Source organism: Callospermophilus lateralis, chromosome 9, assembly GCF_048772815.1.
Source record: "Callospermophilus lateralis isolate mCalLat2 chromosome 9, mCalLat2.hap1, whole genome shotgun sequence".
Taxonomy (NCBI): domain Eukaryota; kingdom Metazoa; phylum Chordata; class Mammalia; order Rodentia; family Sciuridae; genus Callospermophilus; species Callospermophilus lateralis.
This window is the reverse complement of record NC_135313.1, coordinates 11,093,702-11,120,411: the sequence shown is the minus strand read 5'-3', so window position 1 is coordinate 11,120,411 and position 26,710 is coordinate 11,093,702. Positions and strand designations below refer to the sequence as shown.

Sequence of the window (26,710 nt, the reverse complement as noted above, 5' to 3'; positions counted from 1 at the left end):
ACCTGTCACCAGAGATTCCTTGAGGCCAGCTGGAGCACAGATGACTGCAAGAAGTGACCTTTGCAGGCACTGTTGTAAACATTTATCTGTCCATGTTTGCTTTTCCTTCCCGTCTCTCTTCATTCCTAGGAAAGCCAGGTCCTGATGGTGATTTGGGACTTAAAGGAATCAAAGGTTTCCCAGGCCGACCAGGAATAAAAGGCCCCCCAGGTTTCATTTTTGTACTTATTCTGCCCCTTTCATTGAGGGAAGCACATTTTCTACTGAGGTTGGAATCTCTGTACACTTACTGCTCTTCTAGAAGGTAGTTCCAATTACTCAGCACCCAGACAAAAACTATGTAGTGAAAATGGAGTTAGACGTTTCTACTTCTCTAATTCTGATTCACATATCTGCCCATGTAAGCATCCCAACAGTCACTTCTGTGATAATAGTAATCTGGGCATGCTTTTCACTATTGTCCTAGCTTTCACATAACTAGAGCTCTGAAAATTTAGCACTTTTAACAAAATTCTGCATATTTTCATAGTATTCACACTGGTAAGAAATAAGTCCTCTCTTCAAATGCCATGGTTTTTATTTTGGTTTATTAATTTGCTTTTTTTTTTTTTTTTTCAGGTCTTCCAGGATTCCCAGGACCTCCTGGACTAATGGGTGTAAGAGGTAACCAAGGACATGATGGGATTCCTGGTCCAGCTGGAGAAAAAGGAGAAACAGGTACAACTTACTCATTCTTTCCCCTTGAATTCTGTACCGGGGATTGAACCCAGGGGTTCTATACCATTGAGTTACATCCCCAGTCCTTTCTACTTCTAATTTCCAGGCAAGGTCTTGTTAAGTTGCTGGGCTGGCCTTAAACTTGCAATCCCCCTGCCTCAGACTCCCTAGTAGTTGGGATTACAGGTGTGTGCCACCACAACCCAGCCTTGATCATTAACTTTGATCCACTAATTTTATTTTGGATAGAATCATTAGGAACATTTTAATCCTTCATTGCTCTAAAGATTTTTTTCTCTGATAGAACCAATGTTTTCTAACATGTTCTTGGTGTGTGATAACTAAATTTCATTCATATATACGTGGGTGTGTGTGTATTTATGTATATATATGATATACACACAACTTACACACATATATACTCATATTTATAAATAATGAAATTAACCAAATATTAAATGTCAAACTCATCTCTTTCAGGCTTGCTGGGGGCCCATCCAGGCCCAAGAGGGAACCCTGGTGCTCCAGGTAAGCAGTTCTTTCCTGACCTAAAGAAGCACATTTCCAATGTCAGAATCCAGTTTGATTTACTTTCTATATTAAATAAACTTAACCTAGTGAATTAAAGAAGTCTTTCAATGGCAATATAACATATTGATAGTCTTAGTATTCAATTAAATGTTCACTATCATTAACACAAAGTGAATGGATTAGAAACTGTGATCCAATTTTGGAATTTCCTTCTTTTTTGGGGGGGGGTTGTACCCAGGATTGAACCCCAGGGGCATTTATCCACTGAGCCACATCCCCAGCTCTATTTTATATTTAATTTAGAGACTGGGTCTCACTGAGTTGCTTAGGGTCTCGTTAAGTTGCTGAGGCTGGCTTTGAACTCGGGATCCTCCCATCTCAGCCTCCCAAGCCACTAATTTCCTTCTATGAAATTCTGTTTTCAAAAAGAATTCTTATGTCATTGCCTTTTTGCTAGTATGATTTCCATGTGTCCTCAGAGAAGATGCAGGTAGAATTGCTGGCTTCTTGATGAGCATCCCTCCCTGGGGCTCTGAGACACAGTAGAAATCCCAAACCCTTCCCATCTATTGTCCTCCCAGGTCCAATCCTGCCCCACACTGAGCTTGTGGCTCATGCTATTGCTACCTAGTTACTCTTTCAATGACTCAAACATGGCAATTTACCAAACATATCATTCAAAGTAAATATACATTTTTGTTGTTTGACAGACTGCAAGTCTGCATTCTCATGCCAGTGTCTTATAAGATAGGCACCTGCTTTTAGCTCCATTTATTTATTTATTATTTGGTGCTGGGGATTGAACTCAGGGCTTCACACATGCCAGGCAAGCGCTCATCACTGAACCACATCCCCAAGAGAAATATCAGACTATTACACACATTTTCTTTTCAGCCTTTGGTCCTATGCACAGGAGTATTTCATTAACAAAGAGGCCTAGACCCACTGAAAGCCTCAGCTCTTGCTGCTGAGAGAACCAACAGAGAGGAGCCCAAAGCTATTGAGAATCTTACAGGGACAGGAACTGTCCCTTGACCCAAGATTTCAATATGAAAGTAGAAAAGAGCTGGTCTTTCTCCCTTTGCTTCTTGATGATTGATTGTCCTTTTGGTTGAGCTCAGTATTTCCGTGTGTTCCAGACCCCTCCAGCCCCAAGACCATGAAGCCCTCCCCTATTCATTGTCTATTTCCAGAATTGTGCAGAAAAAAAGAAAACTTTCTTTTCATATTTTTAGGCTAAGCTCAAAATCTAATCTTTTGGAGTGAAAAAAATTATAGCATTTCATTACAAGTAAAATGTGATATAAAATGACCATATAATAGGTAAAAATGCCTTTAAAATAAAAAAGTGTAAGTAACTGATGATGTACCTCAGTCCCTCCGGGTAACTGAATATGGAAAGTTCATTGAGACTTGGAAGGTACGAATCCATTCAATTAGTTGATCCTTCAAATCCTAAGAAGAAATCATAATTGCAGAACAAGGACTTCTTTTAATGATCATAGAATGTACAACCCAAGCATCTGGATGCTTCAAATCATTGCCATACAAATATAGCATCACGGAGCTCAAAATGAGCCGAAGTCATCTAAATACTTTCTCTGAAAAGCACAAATTACAGGCACTAAAAAGCTAAAGGATGTGGATAGACATGGGCCTAGATATTTAACATTCATTAATTTTATTTTCATCATAACTCTTAAGTCTTTGACACATAATCATGTCCCAGGCTCTCACTCTGAGCTGCCAGCCTCACCTTCACTAGTCCCCATCTTTCCTCGAATTTGTCTGCTATTTTCATGCCATTTACTCTCTCAAGAGATGGGAGAGAGAAAAGCGAGATTATTTGCAGTTTGTACATTTTTCATCCATCAATGTCAAAGCACAATCTCTTGAAGATTTTCTGATATGAAAGTGAACAAGTTAGTGTTAAGTGGTGACTTTGGGGGAGCTTTTCTTTGATAAATCCAAACTTCTTGCTGAATTTGAACCTCCCAGACTAAGTGTTCTCATTTTGAGGAAGAATTAACCAGAAGACACAACAGGGACTGTAGCTCTGCTGCTCCTTCACCTGGGTCTAGCTGGATAGTACTTCAAATGCGCGTATCAGTACCATGAAGTTAACTTTTAATGCTCTATTGAATTATCAGTAACAGAACAATGTCATTGGAATCACAGTCCATCAGATAATAATAGATGTGCCTTACATTCATATAACACTTCAGAGTTTATACCATGTTTTTTGTCTGTATATTATCTCACTTGATCTTTAGAGAACTGTCCTGAGACAGGTATTAATTTCTCTTTTAAAACAATCTGACAGAGACTTTTAATATGAAGTAAATTTGCTAGGATCGAACTGTCAGTTGAAGGAAGAACTGTAGACCCATATTTCATTTATCAGCCTATTTAAAATATATATATAATAATGAAATATATATATATATATATATATATATATATATATATATATATATATATATATATATAATGACTCTGATACTCTCACATGAAGTATCTACCTTACTGAAGATAACCAAAACCTGCAAGTCCAGCTACAGAAGCATAACAGAAACTTACCATGTCTTCTTGTTTGCAGGTGCCAAAGGAGACAGGGGAGCCCCTGGTTGGCCGGGCCTCCCTGGCAGGAAGGGAACAATGGGAGATGTTGGGCCTCAAGGACCCATGGGCATAACAGGACCCCCAGGGCCACCAGGTCAGCCTGGGACCATCATCCCTGGCCAAAAAGGAAATCGAGGTCCACCAGGTTCAAGAGGATATCCAGGTAGAGGGTTTACTTTTAAGCTAGATAGATTGAAAGTCACATTTGACATCTGAAGTTCTCATCCTCTTTGTGGGACTTCATTGCTTCCTTTTGCCTTTGGCCTCCATTCTCCCTGGATCCACGGTTCTCGCAGCTGTTAGACTGGTGGTGGTGTTGAGGTAGGGCAACCTGCTTGAAAGATTAGCAAGTACAAATCAATGATCCTGAAAGAGACACCTATATTTATTGAGCTTCTATTACAGATCAGGTCTAGGGCCCAGGCACAATAATAGACTGTACGGAGAAGCTATTCCTAACTGTACTGGGTGCTTTACTGGCATTATCTTATTCTGTCTTTATCCTAGTACCATCACACACAGCAGAGGAAAGGAAGTTTGCAAGGATAAGGTTCAGGGTTTGCACTTTATTGGAAAAAAAATCTCTGATAGAACTTTCGAGGATCTCTTACTGGCAATAATGACAAGTTCTTTGTGAATTTAGGTGATCCAGGTCTCCCCGGACCTCCAGGGAGTCATGTAAAATGCATAAAAGGTGACAAAGGATTTATGGGCCAGCCTGGCCCAAAGGGTCCACCTGGATCTATAGGTGATATAGGGCCACCAGGTCATCCGGTGAGTATGGAAAATTCTTTTGACTTATTACTAATGCAATATTGACTTATGACTGTTGTTATATTGTAAGTAGAGTGCATAGTGTCAATATTTATATTTGCTCATTATTAATCCAAAAGTATTATTTTACTCTTGTAAACCATTTGCCAGGATCAGATGCACCTGGAGGCAACACAAGTTTAGCATTTGTGATGCATCTGTGCTGTGCCCCTAAGAACAAGGATTCAGAAAATCAAAGAATCCTAAGAGTTAGGAAGATCTGGCCCCTAAAAAGCCTCTAAAACTTTGGTCTCTCTGGAAATCACCTCTACAGCATTCCTAACCCTTGCTTAATTAACCTCTGAACAATTCCAGTGGACAAAAGCACCCAGTTTAGAATCATCCAAAATGATATCATGTTCCCCTCTACAATAGGCTTTCCAACCAATCTGTGCTATCCTGTTTATTATCTCCCCATCACATACTTCCAACATTTCTAAATAGCTACCATTTCTTCCCAATTATTTTCTACACAGATAAATACTTGAATTTTTCAAATCAGTCAAACTGCTGATCAACTTTGCCTCTATTCTGAGTACACCCTAGTTTGTCAATATCTCCCTTTAAAATGTGGTCCCTGGGAAGAAAGCCCTCTAGAAGGAATACCTCCATGGGTGGCTAAAATAGGGAAGCATCTCACCATCCTGAACACCACTATCTTGGGAATCCAACCCAAAGTCTTGCATGGGCCTTTTGGCTGCCCATTACCATGTTGTCACGCATTGAACTTATGGTCAGTTGAGCTTATGTGCCTTTTCCTCATGAACTGCTACTACATTTGCTCCATGTCTCGCTTTGTGTTGTTGATATTTGTGACTTATGTGCAGGACTTTTACATTTACCTTTTGGGGATGCCATCCTATTCATTTAGGCCCACCCATGCTCCCAGCCCAAATCTTTCAACTCGGCATCTCCCTCAATGCCCTCTCCTCTTCCCCCAGTGTTCTCTTATTCAATATGCTGATTCCTTTGTGTATTTTTGTCTCTTGGAAATATGTAGGACAGGAAGTGTAGCTTGACAATCATTATAGAGCATCTACTCTGGTGCTGATCGAACAATAAATGCACACAGTTCTCTGCCCCGGAGGAGCCTGCAATAAGGTGAAGAAGACAGACACAAACAGTTTGCTGAGAGGAATGAGGGAGGGCTGAGGGAGCATGGGAGAGTGTTTTGTCCCTCCTGTGAAGGGAAGGTGCTTGGGAAGCGTTACTCCCAGCCTGAGTCTGAAAATATGCATAGCAGTCATCCAGAAAAACAAGTAAAGGTGGGAGCCTGGAGGAGGAGCTTTCAGAGCAGAGATGATGAGTGTGTGTGAGCCACAGGGCACACAACTCTGTCACTGGAGGCTATGGTAGGGGTGACACACATCAGGAGGAGATGCAGGGCTAAGCAGAGGTCAGTCACAGGGGTCCAGTTTTCTAGACTAAGAAGCAAGACATCATTTGTTTATTCTAAAAGCATTGACGGAGCAGCTCTGTGTGCCTGGAGTCCTCTCTACAAGTTAGAATTAATCCCTTAGTTAACTGCCTTCTGATCTGGCCATTCACCAAACCTTAAATCCATCCTGGTTTCCCTGTGCAGCATTTCCACACACAGACATGACACAGATACCAGTGCTTTGACAGTTTATAGGAAAAAACAGATCCTCTGTGCTTTAACTCCAATTGCCTCTTCCTCTATCCTCATCAGAGGCAAATTTAGAGATACTTTGGCAAGACCATTGTCAGGAATCAAGTTAAACTCTCTTCGGTTCTCTTGGTATTTAGGTTCTAGAATCTACCTTTTAATTTTGAAAAAATGAGATATCTATCTCTTTCCAGTCTGTAGGTGCTTCTCATGTTCTCCTTAATGCTTTGAAAATTGTCAGCACTGATCCTATGATGGCATCTAAGTTCTTCCAGGGACACTGGGAGGTAGAAAGACTGGTTTATAAAGTGTTCTCACATTTCAATCCCCTAGTGGCTTCATGGCCAAAAGCTTCTACATTTGCAATTGAAAGATAATTCTTCTTGACGGGTGTCTTGACTGACTCCTAACAGTTCTCTCTTTGCACAGAGCAGTTCCCTCCTACCCCAGGGCTTGTCCTGGCACCAGGCCCTCCTTAGTTCCCCTGGCTCAAGATAATAAGCAGATATCTGAAGATAGAAAGTCCTTGAACAGATGGCTGTCTTTCCTCTCCCTTCTCTTGTAGCCTTGCACTACCTCATCCAAGCAATAGGACCACTTCTTGGCCCTTTGGCTTCTTAGCAATAGGACTGTCCTTTCTTTGCTCTTGTTCCTCCACCAACAGTTGGCTCAAAGGCAAGTTTTGTTATTTTTTACATATTTCATGACTTTCAGCTCATTATTCTCAACAATAGCATTCTGTCCAATTCCTGTGGACAATTTGAGAATAGATTTAATATACACTTTGACATATAGCTCAGAAGCCCTGCTCATCTCCCCTTGTGTGGCCTCACTTGAGCATCTCATGGCCTCAGGAGCAACAGTGGGAGCTTCATATGGTGGGAGCTGCCCTCTTAGGTCATGTGTCCCAGCCAAATGTATCTGTCAAGAGCTTTCTCCCGTTCCACTGCCATCTTTGGACACTTCCCTTTGGAGGAATTTCTACCTCCATGACCTAGTAGAATGATGCCCAACAACAGCACCATCATCTTTACAACCATTACAAATGCAGATATTGATTCTCATTCTGGTGGTCTAGTGCTTATTCTTCCTAAAAGATCCCCCCATCCTGAGCAAACTCAATCAGGATATAAAATATCTAATTGTATTCAATACTAAAAAACATACAATAACATTAGAAAGTATGTTTGATCGTGGACTTAAAGGAAATTTTTATTTCTTTTTTAAAAAATAACAGTCCTAAGGGTGACAGAGTTATAGATAGGTAAAACACTGGACTGGATGGTAAAATATGTCTGTCAACTTTAACTCATTCTCATCAAACATAATGTTACATTCTTTTTGCTTAAAAAAAGTCATAAGTATCATAATTCTTAAAATTTATCTGTGGTTTTGCTCCCTTCTTTTTTTTTTTTTTTTTTTTTTTTTTAATATTTTTTTTTTATTGTTGGTTGTTCAAAACATTACATAGTTCTTGATATATCATATTTCACACTTTGATTCAAGTGGGTTATGAACTCCCATTTTTACTCCGTTTACAAATTGCAGAATCACATCAGTTACACTTCCATTGATTTATATATTGCCATACTAGGGTCTGTTGTATTCTGCTGCCTTTCCTATCCGTTACTACCCCCCTCCCCTCCCCTCCCCTCCCCTCTTCTCTCTCTACCCACTCTACTGCAGTTCATATCTCCCCCTTGTATTATTTTTCCCTTTCCCCTCGTTACCTCTTGTATGTAATTTTGTATAACCCTGAGGGTCTCCTTCCATTTCCATGCAATTTCCCTTCTCCCTCCCTTTCCCTCCCACCTCTCGTCCCTGTTTAATGTTAATCTTCTTCTCATGCTCTTCGTCCCTACTCTGTTCTTAGTTACTCTCCTTATATCAAAGAAGACATTTGGCATTTGTTTTTTAGGGATTGGCTGGCTTCACTCAGCATAATCTGCTCTAATGCCATCCATTTCCCTCCAAATTCTATGATTTTGTCATTTCTTAATGCAGAGTAATATTCCATTGTGTATAAATGCCACATTTTTTTTATCCATTCGTCTATTGAAGGGCATCTAGGTTGGTTCCACAGTCTTGCTATTGTGAACTGTGCTGCTATGAACATCGATGTAGCAGTGTCCCTGTAGCATGCTCTATTTAGGTCTTGCTCCCTTCTTTTTGAAATATAGGGAGCACCAGGTACCCCAGGTCTTCCAGGGCTCAGAGGTGATCCTGGGTTCCATGGATTTCCAGGCATAAAAGGTACTGTTTTTGTGCGCTGCTCTTTATATACAATTACAATTTTTCACATTTAGAGCACACAAATGTTTGTTGCACTCCTGTGAACACCACAGACAGTGAGCATCAGTACAATTAGGACCCTAGCATGCATAAAGACTCCACTGGCACCCAAGCCCAAGGGACTTAAAAATTAGAACTATAATTTAAGGATGGAAATGATAGAAAAGCTTAAAACATAAATAGTTTAAAGTTACCTTTTAGGGTATTGATATGTGTCTGGATGAGCAAAGGGGAGCTTCATCAATATTAATAGTACTGTTTTCTAGCTGTTTACCATATGTGCTTATTATTTTCATAATTTCAAAAAGTTGAAAAATCTCAAAGACTTGAAACCACACTGTTAGTGAGGGAAAAATAAGAAAATTTTTATATGCAGATTTATACACTTGTTCTTCTGGGTTATGTGTGTGTGTGTGTGTGTGTGTGTGTGTGTGTGTATGTGTGTGTGTTTAAATGGAGTACTAGTACTGGGGACAGAGCCAAGGACCTCATGCATGGTAGGCAAGTGCTTTTACCCCTGAGCTACATCCTCACCCTCCCAAATATCTGAAATTATAGGTGTGCAACACAGCACCCAACTAAAATACAAGTTCTAAATGACGACTTTGGGGCATATATTTTATAGAATGAGGAACATGACTGATTATGTACAAATGGAATGCCAAACCCATGTGAACATATTTAAGGAACATATTTAAGTTGTGGCCATCACCATATTGTGCCATAAAACTCTAATTATAACTTCCAGAATTTATCCTTAGAACCAGGAAATCAGTTGTCCTGTATGGCATCATTCTTTTTTTTCTTCTTCTTCTTCTTTTTTTTTTTTTTTTTTTTTTTTTTTTTTAAGGAGAAAAGGGTGATCCAGGATTTCGGGGATCAACTGGACCTCCAGGGCAAATTGGGCCAAAAGGACCACCCGGTAAATATATCTCCATTCAATTTACTGCTCTCCATGAAAAAAAGGTGACTCATCCACAAAGCCCTCTTCTTATTGCTTTTATATCAATAGGTGTCCATGGAGATCCTGGCACACTTAAGATCATCTCCCTTCCAGGAAGCCCAGGGCCACCTGGCCCACCTGGACCACCAGGGATGCAAGGAGAACCTGGGCCAGTGGGATCACCAGGAAACCCAGGTGTGGACCTGGTAGCAGTGACTAGGATCTCTAGGAACTGATTGAACATGATACTTGTAAAGCACTTTGGAGGCAAATGATACAACTTCACAGAAAACTTTAAACATTGTAGTGGGCTTTTTTGTAATCAGTTTTAGGACTGAGTTCAATTACCCTTGACCAGCAAATAAAAATCCTTAGAATCTATTGAAAACTGATGGATATAGTATAAACTTGGGCCCTCTTTGTTAAGATAAAGGAGGCATTATGTCTATCTCCTCTGACAGCTGTCAACCTTGGAGCTCTATTTTGAAATGACTGCCTAAATATACCTAAATATGGATTTAAACTTTTCTAACACTTTGTACAGCAAAGTGTTAGGAAAAATGACTTTAAAATCTTTTAAAAATATTTGTGTTTGGAAATTGAACTAATCCCTTTACATATACTTAGCATATTATAATAGACTTCCAAAAGGAACTATCATGCTGTAAATGTTTGTGAATCACATGGGAGATGAGAGATATTTCCTATTAGTTTGATCAATACATGGGCATAGTCAATTCTGGAATAGAATAAATCAAAATGGCAGCACAATTTTAAACTTCTATATTTGATATACTAATAATTCATTTTAGGGTCTTTTGTGAGGGAGGCAGAGGTAACAAGTTGGATGAGCAACCATCCCACTTTGCCCAGGATGGAGGGTCATCCTGGAATGCTGGACATTCACTGCTGAAACTGAGGAAATCCCAGGTTAACGGGGATGGTTGGCCACCTGACCTTTTATCCTGACATTATGAAATGAAGGTACTGTTGTTTTTTGCCTAGGACCCTGTGGACCAAGAGGCAAACCTGGAAAGGATGGAAAACCAGGAATTCCTGGACCAGCTGGAGAAAAAGGCCACAAAGGCCACAAAGGAGAGCAAGGTAAACAAATACCCAGTTGATTCCTTTGTTGATAGTGTGCTGTTTCAATATAAAAAGGGGTCTTGTCTGAATGTGTGAGTAGAAGGGTAATCTAGGTCTTTCAGTTTGTTTTGTTCAGATTAGACCAAAGATCAACAGCTTGTGTGGAAGAAGATGGGAAATTAAGAATTACTGGAACACACTAGTTTTCTTACTTTGGGCATATATACTTTAAACTTTCAGCCTGATGTACAACTTAGACTCAGGGAAGAGAGAATTAATGAAGCTCTAGTGGATGTTCCATTTTTAGAAAGGCCAATAATTTTAAATTACTTATAAGATTTGGTAGTTAATAACTACTTATAGGAGTGTTATATGAATATAAAGTTAGGAAAATATTATCTTGAGATGAATAGTAGAGCAATTTAGTTTTCTTATTTAGGAATGTCATCTTTTAACTACACCATTGTGAATATCACTTACATTAATCAACCTTAGGCATTGTGACCAACTTGGAGGAGGAAGTTTATTTTGTGCTCACAGTTGCAGAGATTCAGACCATAGTCAGTCAACTCCATTGCTTTGGGCCCAAGATGAGGCAGAACATCATGGTAGAAGAGTGGCAACAGAGGAAGCTGCTCAGCTCATGCCAGCTGGGAAGAAGATAGAGTGTTAGAGTTCAGGAAGAGAGCCACAGTGAAAATGCATCCTTTCAGGACAGATCCCCAGTGACCCACCTCCTCCTTCCATACCCCACCTGCCCACAGTTATCGCCCAGTCAAGTCCATTCAAGCTAGGATGGACTACTTAGGTTATAGAGCTTACAGTCCAATCATGTCACCTTTGAATATCCCTTCATTAACAAAAACCATGTCATCACTCAACAATTCTTTTGTGTGTCCTGAAAAGGGGCCTCTTAAATATGTCTGAATAGAAGCTATATATGTCAATTGATAACCTGGATCTAAATCTACCTTCTGTAAAAGTTTCAAAGTTATCCCTTTGGAAAATACCAACATGTCCCAATCTTATATTTTTAGGATTGCTGACTTTGTTAAAGTAAGAAAAACTTCTACATGTGATTTCCCAGTTTATTTATATGTACATATGCCCAGATATAATAAAGACTAGAAACTTAAATCCTAAAAATTCAAATATTATGCTATTAAAAATAACTACATAGTTACCTTTGATTTAGTATTCTCACAAGTGCTCAGTATTGTTAATTTTTACATTTTCCTCAAAGTGTGTTTTCAAAGAGGTAAAAAACAAAGCCCTAATTAATAATTCTATTAATTTATAAACTATAATGATAAAGGCAGGGTTTCTGAATTGGGCAACAGCAAGAACAACGGTACTACAATACAAATTATGGTGAGAATTATTATAAGAAGACATAGTCCAATGCTATGGATGCCTCATAACACTGATAAACTGATAGACTTGGCCTCTTACTTGGAGGTGCAGAATAGCCTTAGATACCATGCACTGGCAGAGAAGCTAATCTCCTGCCCTGCTTCAGCTAATCACATTACAACTCCCATGCAGATATTGGAAGGTGTTTTTGCTTGGGACTAATTATAGCCCCTTGTGAATGAGAGTAGGGGTTAGGGATAGTAAAGAATGTGTGCCTCTCCTATATTAAAACTGTGGCAATTGTGGATTTTTAAAGTAACACATGAGAATTTTTTGCCTTACTAATGGATCAGAAAGTTTATTGAAGTTTGCACCTTTAAAAATAAATTTCAGTATTTTCTATAACTGTTTATTGAATTTATCCACAGCATTAAGCAATTTCTTAGTATCTACTTGAACACACTTTCTAATTGTAGATATTTTCTTTCTTTTCCCTCACATTGTAGGAGGACCCATACATATTTGTTCATAAAAGATGTGCATACACCTTCCACATACAGGCCATTGTGTGCTAGGCATCACAAAGGAATTCAGAGATAAAGAAGACCTGATCTCAAAACACTCATGATAACACACACAAATATCAATAATAAGAGGACTTTGTGACTAACTGGTTAACATTTAATGATATTGCTTGGTCATTTTATAACTAGGATTCCTTTCTATATTTGAAGCTTATCAGAGACACAAAAGCATTTAAATTAATACTTCGGAAAACAAGTCTGAGATTCTCTCTGTGTTGCAACATTTATAATGTGATTTTTAAAGGACTGCCTGGATCAGATGGGTTACCGGGTTTGAAGGGAAAACCTGGAGACATTGGCTTGCCGGCAACGGAGACAAGAAGAAGAGGCTTTGTCTTCACCCGTCACAGTCAAGCAACAGTGATCCCTGCATGTCCAGAAGGGACAGAGCCACTCTACAGTGGGTTTTCTCTTCTCTTTGTACAAGGAAATGAGCAAGCCCATGGACAAGACCTTGGTAATGTTCTGGTCAGAGTTTCCAGTTGTTTTGCTCCATATGCAGATTGCAAACTTTTTAGTTTGGGGTGCTTCCTCTGAAGATAAGTAAAAACAACCTCAAGTGTCTTCCAGTACATTTTAAAGAGAGCAACTGGCCTGAAGTCTAAGTTGCATTCTGGTATGTAAAATGCTAGAAGGAGTCAAGCTTGTCAGGTTCAATGAAAATCATTTTTACTTAAAACACCTGTCTTCTTCTTATTATTTTTTAAAAATTTGTTCTAATTGGTTATATCTGTCTTCTTTTTAATCCCCAAATGATCTTTTCTAAGAAAATTTTATGTAACTATTAGTTGTTCTGAGTAACTAAAACTATTTGAAGCAAAGACATTATTTTAACCAAACTACACCAGCCCACAAGTTCTAGACTGATTAGAAGGGACCATAGGAAGTATTAAGGATGGGAATAGAAGGATTGTTTGCCTGCTGGGTTTTTATTTCCATCATGACTAAAACTTATCAATATGACATTTTACAAATAACTAGATTGTGTTGTCTTTGATCAGGCTGCCTCTCTGTTTTAATAGAATAATCTTAATTTAATAGAATAATCTTAACTGATACTCAGTTCTATATTGTATTAGGGACTCTGGGGAGCTGCCTGCAGCGATTTACCACCATGCCATTCTTATTCTGTAATGTCGACGAAATATGTAATTTTGCATCTCGGAATGATTATTCATACTGGCTGTCGACACCAGCTCTGATGCCAATGGACATGGCTCCAATTACTGGCAGAGCCCTGGAGACTTTTATTAGCAGGTAAAAATCCAGTCCCTTAATTTGGCAATGGGATCAAATGAATTGCATTGCTTGTAATGGAATGAAACATTGCAGAAAGTGGCAATGCCAGCACAATGTTGATTTCGTGTTACAGATGCACCGTCTGTGAAGGTCCTGCGATGACCATAGCTGTTCACAGCCAAACCACCACCATACCCCCATGTCCCCATGGCTGGGTTTCCCTCTGGAAAGGATTCTCTTTTATCATGGTAAGGAGAAAAGGAACAGCAAAACTATAGTAAAGATTCCCTGCAGAATGTTACATTGTACTGGGTGAAATATGTGGGTGAAATACGTACAGTCCCCACAATGGACACTGCCTGAAACTGTGTGCAAGATGCCACAGATATTTGACAGTTTGCAAATATACTCTTTAAAAACAAAACAGTGTTACCTGTGCTGAGTAGTGAAGTGTTAAAAAAAATAGACTTCTCAAGACACAATATTTAGATTAATAGCAACTACCATGTATTGTAAATGGACTATCTTTTTGTCTATTTGTGTATATGTGTGACAGTTCCTATAAATATCCTCTATAATCCTAATGATAACCCTGAAAGGTAGTTTGTATCATCTACAGTTCACAAATAAGAATGAAGTAATTTCCTCAGGGTCCCATGACTATGATCGCTTTGCCCATTAATAATCTGTAATTGTTCATGACATGTTCTCCACCATCTTTCCTCACAGTTATCTATTCATTCACTCATTAATTTAAAAAAAATTTTATTGAACACTACCATGTGCCATGACTATTCTAGGCGCTAGAAATATCAGGAGCCAAGTTTCTGCTCTCACAAAGCTTATATCTCGGTGATAAAGACAGGCAATAGGCAAACAGACAAAATCCCAATAATGGCAGCAGAAGTCCAGTTGACGACAGGTGCTATGGAGGAAATCCGGCAAGGTAATGTCAGAGGTCAGACAGAGATGAGGTCAAGGATAGCCTTCCTGAGGTCACCTGTATGCAGATGCTGGAAGAACAAAAAAAAAAAAAAAAGGCCATCAGACATAGGGAAGGAGTGTTCCAGGAAGAAGAAACAGCTTTTCCTTCTTTCTGATGACTATATCACAACCTGAAAGATGGCTAGAATACTAGCAAATCTGGATAAAGAAGTACAAGAGGTTTAATCCACTTTCTATGGTTCATTTCCCTGCAGTTTATATTAATCCCCACCCTTCAAAAAAGTAGAGAGCTGAACATTTGAACATCAATGGACAGAGATTTTATTCAGATTTTATTGTGATAGTTCACAAGCGCAGGTTCTGAGGGCGCTGGGCAAGCGCTGGCATCCCCTGGCTCCTGCTTGGAGGAATTCCGAGCCAGTCCATTTATAGAATGTCATGGAAGAGGAACGTGCAACTACTATTCAAATTCCTACAGTTTCTGGTTGGCTTCATTAAACCCAGAAAGAATGTTCAGGTAACTATTCAACATTAAGCTTCATCAACTCAACTGCAGAACTCCAAAGTTGTCCCATTAGCTTTTCTTTACCTATGTATCGATGTTCTCACATTTAATTCCCCACTCCATGCCAATATAAAACCTGTTTATCTTGGCACTCCTAGTTTATAAGTGTTTTGAAGTTAACAAGTCAATACAGTTTTGAACTACAGTCAAATATGGGATTTTTACTCTCAACATAATATTTATATATGAATATATAATAAATTAACAAATTAAAGTCACTAAATTATCTGCTGTACTGTATTAGAAGACTTGTGAATAATACAGATTATTTATTATTATTAAGACTTTTGAATAATACAGATTTATTATTTATTATTAATCTGTATTTAACAATACAGATTATTGTTAAATAATACAGATTATTTAACAGTTTTTATCAGGAAAAAAAAAGATGATCTTGTAAATTTGCATCAAGGCCAATATTTCCTGAGTACTGCAGAAATACAACTTAAATTATAAAATGCTGATATATATGTATGTGTGTGTGAATGTGTGTGTGTGTCTATGTATATCTTTCCAGAAATTTACCTCTTCTATAAAAAATGTTCTTGTAATAAATTTAGAATAGGTATATTAATAAAATTCATATCCAGCAAACATTCCCTTTTTTACTATAATTTAATGAAGTTTTTTTGTTGCCACTGCTTTGTTTTTATTTCAGAAAACCTATTCCATCAACTGTGAAAGCTGGGGAGTTAGAAAAAATAATAAGTCGCTGTCAGGTGTGCATGAAGAAAGGACACTGAAGAAGTAAAAGAAATGGAACTGCTGGGTTTTTTTTCTCCCACATAACAAAGTAATGACTTGGAACAGAAATTTATTTAGGATTTTTCTCTCACCAAACAATATCAGTTTATGAAGGCTAAGTAGTACAGTTTCGATTTGTTTCTCCACACAACAAAGTTAGTTCTGTGATCCTGGTCTCTAAAATTGTATTGTTTCAAAGTTTCCTCTGGTAAGGCAACAACCTGTCACAAAATATCAATGAAATGGCATTCCATTTGTACCCAGACGGCTATCTCAGTGGTGGGTGTATAGAGCTGGAATGCTCAAGATAAGAGATATTTGTTTTCTCCTCTTCCAGTCTTTGAGGCTGAGGGAGGCTAATGCAGTCTTAGATTGCCCTGCTACCTCCTTCCTGAAACAAGAGGAGAAGGAGAGAGGGTCACGTGGAACAATGGAGCATCATGAACAGAACTGGACTTTCAAACCTGTGGAACAGCCTATGGCCTGAGGGAACACAGGCTTAAACTGATGAAGTTCATGACTTTTCCAGGACCTTTCAAACATACCCCAAACTAAGGCCAAAGAGGATTTCCCTGAATGGAATCATAACATCCTTGGTCTTATTTTATATTTCTTTGAAGATTTGTTTATTCATTGAATTCATCTGTCAATATAGGCTGCCTGTATTTAAAGTAGATAAGATGTTCACACTAAGTGAATTAACTTTAATAGGACATAGCTACATATACCCTCAAATGTGTCAACCTTTATCTTCTCTTGTTTAGTGTACCCACAAAAATAACGAGGATACTACTTATTAGATGTGCACTTTATCCCCATCCCTATAAATGCTGGCACATATATAATTGGGTTTGATAGTTCAATAATTCATGAAAGGTAATGGCATTTGTTGGTTTATCATGCTCAATATTTGTGCTCTAAATATTCCATTATTTTTTTTTCAGATTTATTCCTTTACTTTTCTAATCCTTTCTTTATAAACAACAAAAAATGTTTTTTTATGTTATATAATCTTACAAACCATATTGAGAGCGACCATTGTGTAAAAACCTTAATGTATAAATTGTATAATTTGGTAGCTGTATGTCTTAAGACTTGTTTTGGTGTGTTGATACATTCCCAGGCTTCCTCAGTTCAACTAAAAGGCATTGTAATCAGCACCAAGCTATGTTCCAGGCACTAAACTAAATTAGAGAAAGAGAAGAGGAAAAGAGGGAGAGAAAAAAGGGGGGAGGGACTGTTTCTGATCTATATCTCAGAAAAAGGTAAATTATTGCTTCTCTTAAGAATATTATACAGGGACTGGGGATGTAGCTCAGAGGTCAAGTGTATGCTCAGCATTCAAACCCAGCACTAAACCAACCAAACAAACAAAAATCTCATATACATGAGTTGTTCTCCCACCTTTTATTCTTCTTTTATTGTTGCTTTTATATTTCATTATTATAACTCAGAAGGCCTGAGTAAAGTTTTGAAGATAAGATCCCTGCCCAGGGAAATCCTAAGACCTCCAGCTTCTTTTAGACCCCATAGAAGCTAAGATCTGAACAACACAAAAAAAGCACTGCTCTACAAAACATTTAAAAAATCATTTATTTGTGCTGATAGCATAGTTCGATGAGTCTTAGGAGCCAAGCATCATGAGACAGTTTTGAAGATGCTTCTTGATTCACTAAGGTGGAATCAGTGGTGCTAAAATTTAAATTCAGGCTATTGCTCCAGACTCAACTGTCTTGTAAGGGAAAATGTGACTCTGGAGTACTGATATAGTTTACATTCTTCATTTTTCATATACTTGTTGTCAAGCCATTTTTACCCCCAAACTGAGACAGGCAGGATGTCATTCAGAGTATGTACTTAGATTCACTTACTATTAAGACTTAACCTACCCTAAAAATATCTTACAGTTTCAACTGTACATAGTAGTGAAGAGGGCTCACTGATCTACATAGGCCAGTAGTTCTCAATGAGTGGCCCCTGGATGGGCAATGTCAGCACTGTCTGGGAACTTGTTACAAATGCAAATCCTAGGTCCATTCTAGACTTAGGAAATCAGAAATTGTGTGGGTATAGGCCAGAAATCTGTGTCTTCACATGCCTTCCACATGATTCTGATGTACTCTAAAGACTGAGAAAAGCTGCTCTAGGCAAACACTCAAAGCACTGGCTATAGTTGCCTCTTTTAAAAGTCCAAATTCACAGATGACCCAAAGGCAATCTACTTTTGCTCCTAAAACCTCCTGACTGGTGCTAATGGCAAATGCTTGGCACTCACTCAATTGCAAGCTCTATCTCCTCTTGCCCTCTTAACAGTATTTGACTTCTGAGAAAGACAAGTGATGCTAAAACCTTAAATTCCAAGGAAGCTGCATAAACAGCAGTTGTTCAGTCATAATTCTAAGAGTGAGCATTAAAATTCAGTTCATGAATTATTTTCCAGATATTTAGGTGTGGCTTAAAAAGTTATGAAGATTTAACTTTTTAGATAAAATGTAAGTAACTTGTTTCTTTTAAATTTGGGACTTCAACTTTGGAATTTCACAGTGTGCTAAAACAACCGATTTCTCAGAGTTATTTGTTTCTACAAGATAAACATTATTAATTTATTTATAAAAGTATTAAAATGTCTAAATTCGAGTTTTATTGCTAACTTACAAAGATTTTTCTATGTATCAAATGTAACTGCTACTAAACTTAATTTAATATTTACTCTATAACCAAATGGAATATATTTAAAATATATTGAATATTTTATATTGTTATATCCTGACAAAATTACAATATATTGTAATGTACTAATATTTCTGTAATTATAGCTAAAATATTATTTTATTGTATTGTTAGAATAAAACTGAAAAAATTGTATTTGGCATTTGTTTTTTCAAAATAAAAATAATTTTAGATTGTAAAATTTGATGTGCTCTGTGAAAACAATAGGCAATACAGAAATTATGATGAAGAATATAAAGACCATTATGATCTAATCCTCAACCCAACCCAAGATAACTGTCAAATTAAGGTACATCCCCCCTGCTGAATTTTTTCCTATCTATATAATTTTTAAACAAAAATTAGTTAGAAGCATGCTTTATTATTAGTTGTTTTTTTTTTTTTTTCCCAATTTTGAAGGTTGAACTCAAGGCCTTAGGCAAATGCTTTACCACTGAACCACATCCCCAACCCTCATTTTTCTTTTTAACTTAATACGTTGTGGACAGATCTTTATATCAGTAGATAAGTACTAATCATTTATATCATGGTACATCATGTGGATATACAACATAAGTCAATAATCCTCCACTTATGGAGACTTAGTTTGATTGTAGACATATCATGTCATTCTACATTTGTCCAATCATTCCCTCAGTATAAATCACAAAAAAGGAAAATTAAAAGATTCACACAATGTCAGCCCTTTTTATATTAGTGGCTTATTTATTTATTTTTAATTTTTATATGTTCTTTTTAGATATATGTGACAAGAGTGCATTTTGACATATTATACATACATGGAATATAATTTTGCATTCTTGAGGTTGTACATGATGTGAAATTACACTGGTCATGTATTCATGTACGAACAAAGGAAAGTTATGTCCAATTCATTCTACTCCACAATGTTAGGTCTTTTGTAGATGTAAAAAAAAGGCTCTGTAAAAAGGTTAGCCCTTTTATTTTTAATTTATTTATTTTTTGTACTGGGGATTGAACCCAGGGGTGCTTTAATACTGAACTATATCCCCAGCCCTTCTGCCCTTTTTATTTTTTTATTATTGTTATTATTTTTTTTAGAGATAGAGATAGAGAGAGAGAGAGAGAGAGAGAGGGAGGGAGGGAGGGAGAGGGGGAAGGAGAGGGAGAGGGATAGAATTTTAATATTTATTTTTTAGTTTTCGGCAGACACAACATCTTTGTTTGTATGTGGTGCTGAGGATCGAACCCTGGCTGCACGCATGCCAGATGAGCGCGCTACCGCTTGAGCCACATCCCCAGCCCCCCCGCCCTTTTTATTTTGAGACAAGGTGTCACTAAGTTGCTTAGGGCCTTCCTAACTTGCTGAAGTTGTCCTTAAAGTGTTCTTTTACATCTTTGCATACTGTTTTAATTTACATTTTCCATGTTATCACTAAGGCTAAACATGTCATTTTAATTGAGTGAGTACTTATTAAAAATTTTCTGTGAAAGCCTTAATCATATCTTTGCTCATTTTTCTATTGAAGCTTTTAAGGGATTTTATAAGCCAGTAATTTTGAAAAGCATATAGATTATAGAAATTATGGAACATATATTTTGATAAATGGTAATGGATACTCCTCATCCAGGAAAACAATTCATAAAATTTCATATGTAGAGATTTGGGAAAAAATATGAAATCTCAGAAAAAGGAACTTTTAGGCTGTATTAAATGACAATAAAGATACAACAAAGGAATGATATGGAATAAAGGGATCCTGGGTAATAATTTTTACAAGACAAAAAAAATAGTTGAACAAATAAATATCTTAGAAATACTCTCAGTTGTAAGCTGAAAATATTATTTGTAAATTCTTTGGTTAAAAAATGTACAAAAACATTTTAATAAACTTACTTTTTACAGCTGGTAAGTAGAATCAACCTGGTGATCAAGCACATTATCTTTCTCTCTAGTATAAGCCTGTTTGGAAAGGAAAATCAGATCAATCTCTAATGGCAAACTATTATCATAGCAAACTATTAGCAGGGCACTTTCAAAACATTAAGAGTAAGTGCCTCCTCTGGTTTGTGCTATAGGTACTGGAAATTAACAGATAAGCAAACACAGAGGAAGAAGTAACTAATTTTTCATAACCAGGCTAAATATAAAAATTCAGATAAATATGTTCCTTCCTCCCCTTTTATTGTCTCTATGATTTTTATAAACATGTTGCCATTGCTCCAACTCTTTTTAGAACTACTGCTTTGGAATTATCTTCAATTCCAATTTATGAGCTGAACAAGGAAATATGTCTCATTACTTTATATATGAGATCTACAACATGCTCAATATGTTTCTCTTTTATGGTAAGAGAAAACAAGACATATCCATGGACAATTATAATACTGGGCAGAATATGTAAGTGCTAGAAGAGATGACAAATAGTGATTCAAGAGGTGGAAACTGCAGCAAATAATTCCTAAAAACGGGGACACTTTAGGTAATCCTTTAAGGGATGTTAGGATTCTAAGAAGCAGAAAATAATCAGAAGTCAGTTGGCATTCCAAGTGGAAGGAAGAGAATGGATAACAATAAATGGTTATGAAATAACGAAATAATCTCAGGGAACAACTAGTGGTTAAGAACAATATAATATCTGCACACATGTAAATAGAGAGGCACAGTAGAGTAAGTCTACGACGTTAGACAGGGCTTAGAATACCAGGTTGAACTTTACTTCAATGATTGGTACTGAAGATTTGGTGAAGATTTTGAGAAAATGAGTGGAATTATTATATAATCTGGAATTAATAATCTGGAAGGTCCAATATGTAGTATATGCTCCTCAATTTATGATGGGGTTATGCCCTGATAAACCTACAGGAAGTTGAAAATACCATTAAATCGAAAATGCATTTAATGCATCCAACCTAGTAAACATGATAGCTTAGCCTAGTCTGTCTAATGTGCTCAGAACACTTGCATTAGCCTATACTTGAGCAAAATCATCTAAAACAAAGCCTATTTTATAATAAGTATTGGAAATCTCATGTGGTTTATTGCCAAATCTACTGCAAGCACAAACCAGAAAGATATTTTCTAATTGCTAGCCTGGAAAAGATCAAACTCTGAAATTCAAGGAATGGTTTATTACTGAATGCATTTTGCTTTCATACCATCATAAAACTAAAAAAATTCATAAACTGAACTATCATAAGTTGAGGACTTCATATATACGGTGCTTGTCAGGCTATCTCATACTTTCAAGTTTTTTAAAAATTACTGGATTACTGTTAATAGACTTTTGAACTTGTATATAACTATAAATCAACAATTTCTTTCAAACTGGGACTTCAAATTTGAGATGTCACAATTTATAAAACTAGGTTCCTTGTTGACTCGATGTCTAGGTGGAATTAGAAAAAGACTGAAGATGTGTAGGCTAGTAAAAAGAGTAAAAACCTAGATGATGGCCTACCAGTAAGAACAGATAAAGCAGATAATTGGCATTGAAGAGAGAAAAATCTAAATCATGGGTTAGGTATTAGACAAGGTTCTTCAGAAAAACAAGACCAATAGGGTGGAAACAGGCAGACAGATTAGATAGATAGATAGATAGATAGATAGATAGATAGATAGATAGATAAGGAACTCATTGTGGGAAGTTCTTATGTGATTTGGAGGCCTAGAAGTCCCATCTGCAAGACCAACCGTGGTTGAGTCCAAGTTCAAAAGTCTGAGAACCAGGGTTGCTGATGTGTGGAATGCTCAGTCCAAGGGCAAAGGCCTGAGAAACTGGGGTCTACTGGTATAAGTCCTGAAGTACAAAGACCAGAGAATCCAGAATTCCAATGTTCCAGGGCAAGTGAAGATGGGTATCCCAGCTTTGTGTGTGTGTGTGTGTGTGTGTGTGTGAGAGAGAGAGAGAGAGAGAGAGAGAGAGAGAGAGAGATGGGGAGTGGGGGTGTTCTACTATCCCAGCCTTAGGTAGGGTGGGGGGGTACCCATTATATTGGGTGAGGGTGATCTTGTTTATTCAGTCCTTATGCCCTCAGAGGCATACCTGGAACGTTATGCCAGTTATCTGGGTATTCTTTAATCCAGTGAAGTTGACACTACAAATTAATTGTCATAACTAACTTAGGAGATAGTAAAAGATAACTTCAGTATTTTGAACTTTATTGACTAGAAAAATAAATCTTGCCATGATGAGGGGGAAAAAGGAATTGAAAACGTATCTGGATGGAGAAGAGGGAAAAACATTTAGTTTGAAACCCTGTTGAGAACAAAGCTTCAATGAACACTAAGGCATCAGGATGAGATGAAATGGATGTACTAATTTAGATTTATATACTATGAGGTTGCAAAAACAGTCAATGATGGAATAAATCATAAACAGAAATATCCACATTAATGAGGCAAGAGAAGAAAGACACAGCATGAAGCTGTATCACACAAAAAGAGAATGTACAGTTTCTAAGCACAGGAGAGAAAATGCAACCCTCCACCCATCCTTAAGAGAATCTACTACCAGAAAGTGTTAGGTACTTTGACATTTTACAACACTCTCATTTAATTTAGCAGAATCGTATTATGTCAGAAGATAAACAATGATCAGTGTTATGGGAGAAGACACTAGGTTTGATAACTCTATTACAATCTTCATTTGAAAGTTATTCAAAAACATTTTTTTTTGCGGGGAAGCAAGAGCAAAAACCAAACTGTAAGTATTGAAGAAGTGGAAAGGTTAATAGAAGTAGTAGGACTCTCATTTAAGGTTTTGATCACAGTTTACCCAGCTTCTCTACCTTCCCCCAAGATACTGACTTGGACTGACTCATCATTATTATTGAATCTATTCTTAAAAGAAAAATGGTTTGCCACTATAGGGTAGCAGAATATGATATTTTGGCATAAAGATTATTTTGAGTCAAAGGCACTTGAGAAAACAGCAGATGCAAACAAGCACTCTGGCTTTCTTCTCTCTTCCTGAAACCAAGAGATAAAACTCCCACATGAAGGGTGACTTCCTTGTACTGGGAAGAAAGACATCTTTATCATCAGAGTCAGGGCGTCAAGGCTGAGAAAATGAGTATAAACCAACCTTGTTAAACTAGCTGTTATCTGCCCAGTCAGCTCTCCACAGTCACTGCCCTGGCCCACACTCTTTTTGTCTTCTCACATTTTCACAATTTACTATTCTTTGTTTGACCCAGTATATAAGATTTGGACCATAACTGCTTCTTTGGCTTTTCATTTTTCTAGTGACAACTCCAGTAAAAATTACTAAACAAAATCTGTATGCTTTCTTTCTCTTATCTGTTTTTTGTCAATTTGATTATTAGGCCCAGCTGAGACACTAAGAGGAAATTTAACCTTCCTTATACCAATATGGAAAGCTTCCCAAATTATTTTAAAGACTGGTAACCTCTCTGATTCTAGAAAAATCCTTCACTCATGTGTAAACAGTATTCCCACGGTAATTTCAGGGCAAGGATGAGGGACTTGGTTCCACAACCCCCACAGATACATAAATCCATAGATGATCCAGTCCTTTATAAAATGGTATAACTTTTGCATATAACCTACCCGCATCCTTCCATATACTTTAAGTAAGTATTAGACTATGTATAATACCTAATACGATGTAAATAGTTGCCAAAGTCTACTATTTAGGCAGACTAACAAGGCGGTGGGGAGTCTGTACATGTTTAATGCAGACATACATGTTTTCCATCTAAGGTTAGTTAAATCCAAAGACAAACAGCCGTAAATGCGGAGGACCGTCCCGTTCTTCACTATCAAGGCCTACACAGGGTTTCTTGGCTTGGCGTCAGTTTGTCCTTAGGTTAGTGAGCACCATTCTCGTTATGCAGCTCTGGACCCAAAAGTTCCAGAAGGAAGTGTTGGAAATTAGGTGGGAGAGAGCTCCCAGGAAGCTGAACAATGCTGCGAACCACCATGAGACCTAACTGAACTTCCCCTTCCCAGGGTCCTTCACTGGAGGGCTTAGAGAGTAATCAAAACCAAAGTGCTTAAGAACCATTCCCAGAGTTGTTTAAATATGCAGGCTCTTGGGCTTCGCACCAAAGATATTTTGACGCAGGTGGTCTGAAAAGCTGTTATCTTAACCGGATTCCAAAGGTTTACCTTGTAAACTAAGATCACGCACGCTAATTAGCGCTAACCGTGGATCAAATTTAAGTACCTCCAACGTTACTTGAGGTCGGCGTATTTTGCCCACAACAAAGATGTCTCTCTATCGCCGTCTCGCGGGTCCCCACTGCTGTGCGTGAGCTGTACGTCCGCCCTTTCCCGCATCACATGACCAGAAACCTGCTTCCTCTACGGCTCCTGAAAGGGGCCAGTCCTGGCCGTTCTCGCGTCTCTGCTGGCCCGCTGAGGGCCGCTTGGCCGGTGCTTTGCCCCGGCGCCTCAGTGCGCTCGGCCAACGGCCTCTGAGAGCGCTCACCCGAGCGCCCCGGGAGCCAGCGGGCGGCGGCCCTCTCTGGGACTTTCCAGCGGGCCCAGGGGTGAGTGCTGACGTCTTCCCGATCCGGGACTCCCACGGGAGCCGTCCTCCGGGCCTAGCACTGCGGCAGTGACCCTCCGGTCGACCGAGAGCCCGCGATGGCCCAACCCGCCAGAGGTGTCGCCCCGGCCGCAGTCAAGTCCCCAGGCCTTTCCTCCTCAGCATCTTGTCGCCCTCGGGTTCCGAGGAGCGGAGGAGAGCGTGGCGGCGGAGCGACGAGTCCTGCCGCTGTCGGGCCCGCCTCCTGGCCTTCCCAGTCGAGCGCCCCAATGTGTGCAGAAGTTCGGATTTGACTGCATGGAACCTGAGCGGGCTTGGGATGTCGGGGAGAGGCTTGCGAGCCCGGTTTGACCTTGAGCCCGCGGTGTTTAAAGTGGCTTTTTGTTGGGTTTTGTGGAAAATACTGTTAGGAAAGAAGGGCCGGTTGAAAGCCCAGGCAGTGGCGCCCGCGGTGCGTCCCCGGGAAGGCCCTGCCCTGCGGCTCTGTGAGCATCCTTGCTCCCGGGGCGGGGATGCTGGCGTTGCGCCTCGCAGGTCCCCGGGAGCGCAGAAGCAGGGGCTGCTGGAAAAGGTCCTTCCTGCAGGAGTCCCCCTTCTGGGGCAAAAGAAAACCCCCAACTAGGCAGAGGGAAGAGCGCTCGTTCTAAAGTCGTGGTGTCCTTTTATTGCAGAAGACGAACAAAGCTTATGCCAAATATCGAACCAGTTAGTGATCGGGAATGTTTTCTCTCCCTGGGAGGAAGACATTTCTGCCCCAATCCTCTTGGCTAATGAAATCCCACAAGAAAAAACCCTTAGGGCAATTAGGACGATTTAAATTGCACTTAATACTTAAGTCTCTCCGCGCAATTAAATTGGGGGAACCTGCCATCTTTTTGGTTTCCTAGTCTTGTGGATTCATAAGCTGTTTTTCTTTCCAAAGGAAGTTGTGTGTTGTCTTCCTGTGTGATAGGGCTACCTCATCTTAGAATTACGCTACTTTCCCTTCTGGTGTTGAAATTTTCTATGCCTAATAGATCTTTCTCAAAGTGTTCTGTGACTTTTCTTTAAAAAATGAAGTTAACCCTGGATCTCAACAATTTTTTTTTTTTTTCTGATACACCATAATTGCTTAGAAAGAGAACCCAGACAGGGTGACCTAGATAAAAACCTTGAACCAAGTCCACACAATATCTGTTAAAGAATTGGTTTGGGATTTTTGTTGTTTGTAATTGTAGAATTATATAAATTTCTACTGCCACAATCTAACTCAAGTTGTTTCTGTGACTTTCTAGACTTTATGGTGTCCAGTGTTCTGATTAGAAAGTGAGAAATTGGGCTTGAATCATTGTGTCTCCATATTGGTACATTTTTCTACCAGTGGTTTATAACTTGACTCTAGATGCTAATATAGATGAGGGTTTGTTTTAATAGTTATATTTTTGTTACATGTATTTATGT

The 26,710-nt window shown here is 38.5% G+C and overlaps 2 protein-coding genes across 11 annotated transcripts in view; both read left to right on the top strand.

The window, feature by feature from the left end:
- The window catches only part of Col4a3 (collagen type IV alpha 3 chain), a 129,546-nt gene extending 113,483 nt beyond the window's left edge, over window positions 1-16,063 (top strand). The window contains exons 39-52 of the mRNA XM_076866422.2: window positions 130-210; window positions 619-717; window positions 1,198-1,245; window positions 3,848-4,033; window positions 4,514-4,644; window positions 8,491-8,563; window positions 9,453-9,524; window positions 9,615-9,740; window positions 10,551-10,649; window positions 12,813-13,025; window positions 13,648-13,825; window positions 13,941-14,055; window positions 15,097-15,269; window positions 15,979-16,063. Coding sequence (XP_076722537.2) covers window positions 130-210; window positions 619-717; window positions 1,198-1,245; window positions 3,848-4,033; window positions 4,514-4,644; window positions 8,491-8,563; window positions 9,453-9,524; window positions 9,615-9,740; window positions 10,551-10,649; window positions 12,813-13,025; window positions 13,648-13,825; window positions 13,941-14,055; window positions 15,097-15,269; window positions 15,979-16,063 — 1,679 coding nt within the window. The remainder of the gene's footprint in view (window positions 1-129; window positions 211-618; window positions 718-1,197; window positions 1,246-3,847; window positions 4,034-4,513; window positions 4,645-8,490; window positions 8,564-9,452; window positions 9,525-9,614; window positions 9,741-10,550; window positions 10,650-12,812; window positions 13,026-13,647; window positions 13,826-13,940; window positions 14,056-15,096; window positions 15,270-15,978) is intronic.
- A 9,031-nt stretch (window positions 16,064-25,094) lies between these two features.
- Mff (mitochondrial fission factor) overlaps window positions 25,095-26,710 on the top strand; it is a 32,060-nt gene continuing 30,444 nt past the window's right edge. For 4 of the 10 annotated variants that reach the window (XM_076866690.2, XM_076866691.2, XM_076866689.2 and 1 more), the window contains exon 1: window positions 25,096-25,271. The gene's annotated coding sequence lies outside the window, so the exon portion shown is untranslated. Of the gene's footprint in view, window positions 25,272-26,710 lie in introns of all 10 variants that reach the window. The other 6 variants (XM_076866696.2, XM_076866694.2, XM_076866693.2 and 3 more) reach the window with 3 other exon arrangements.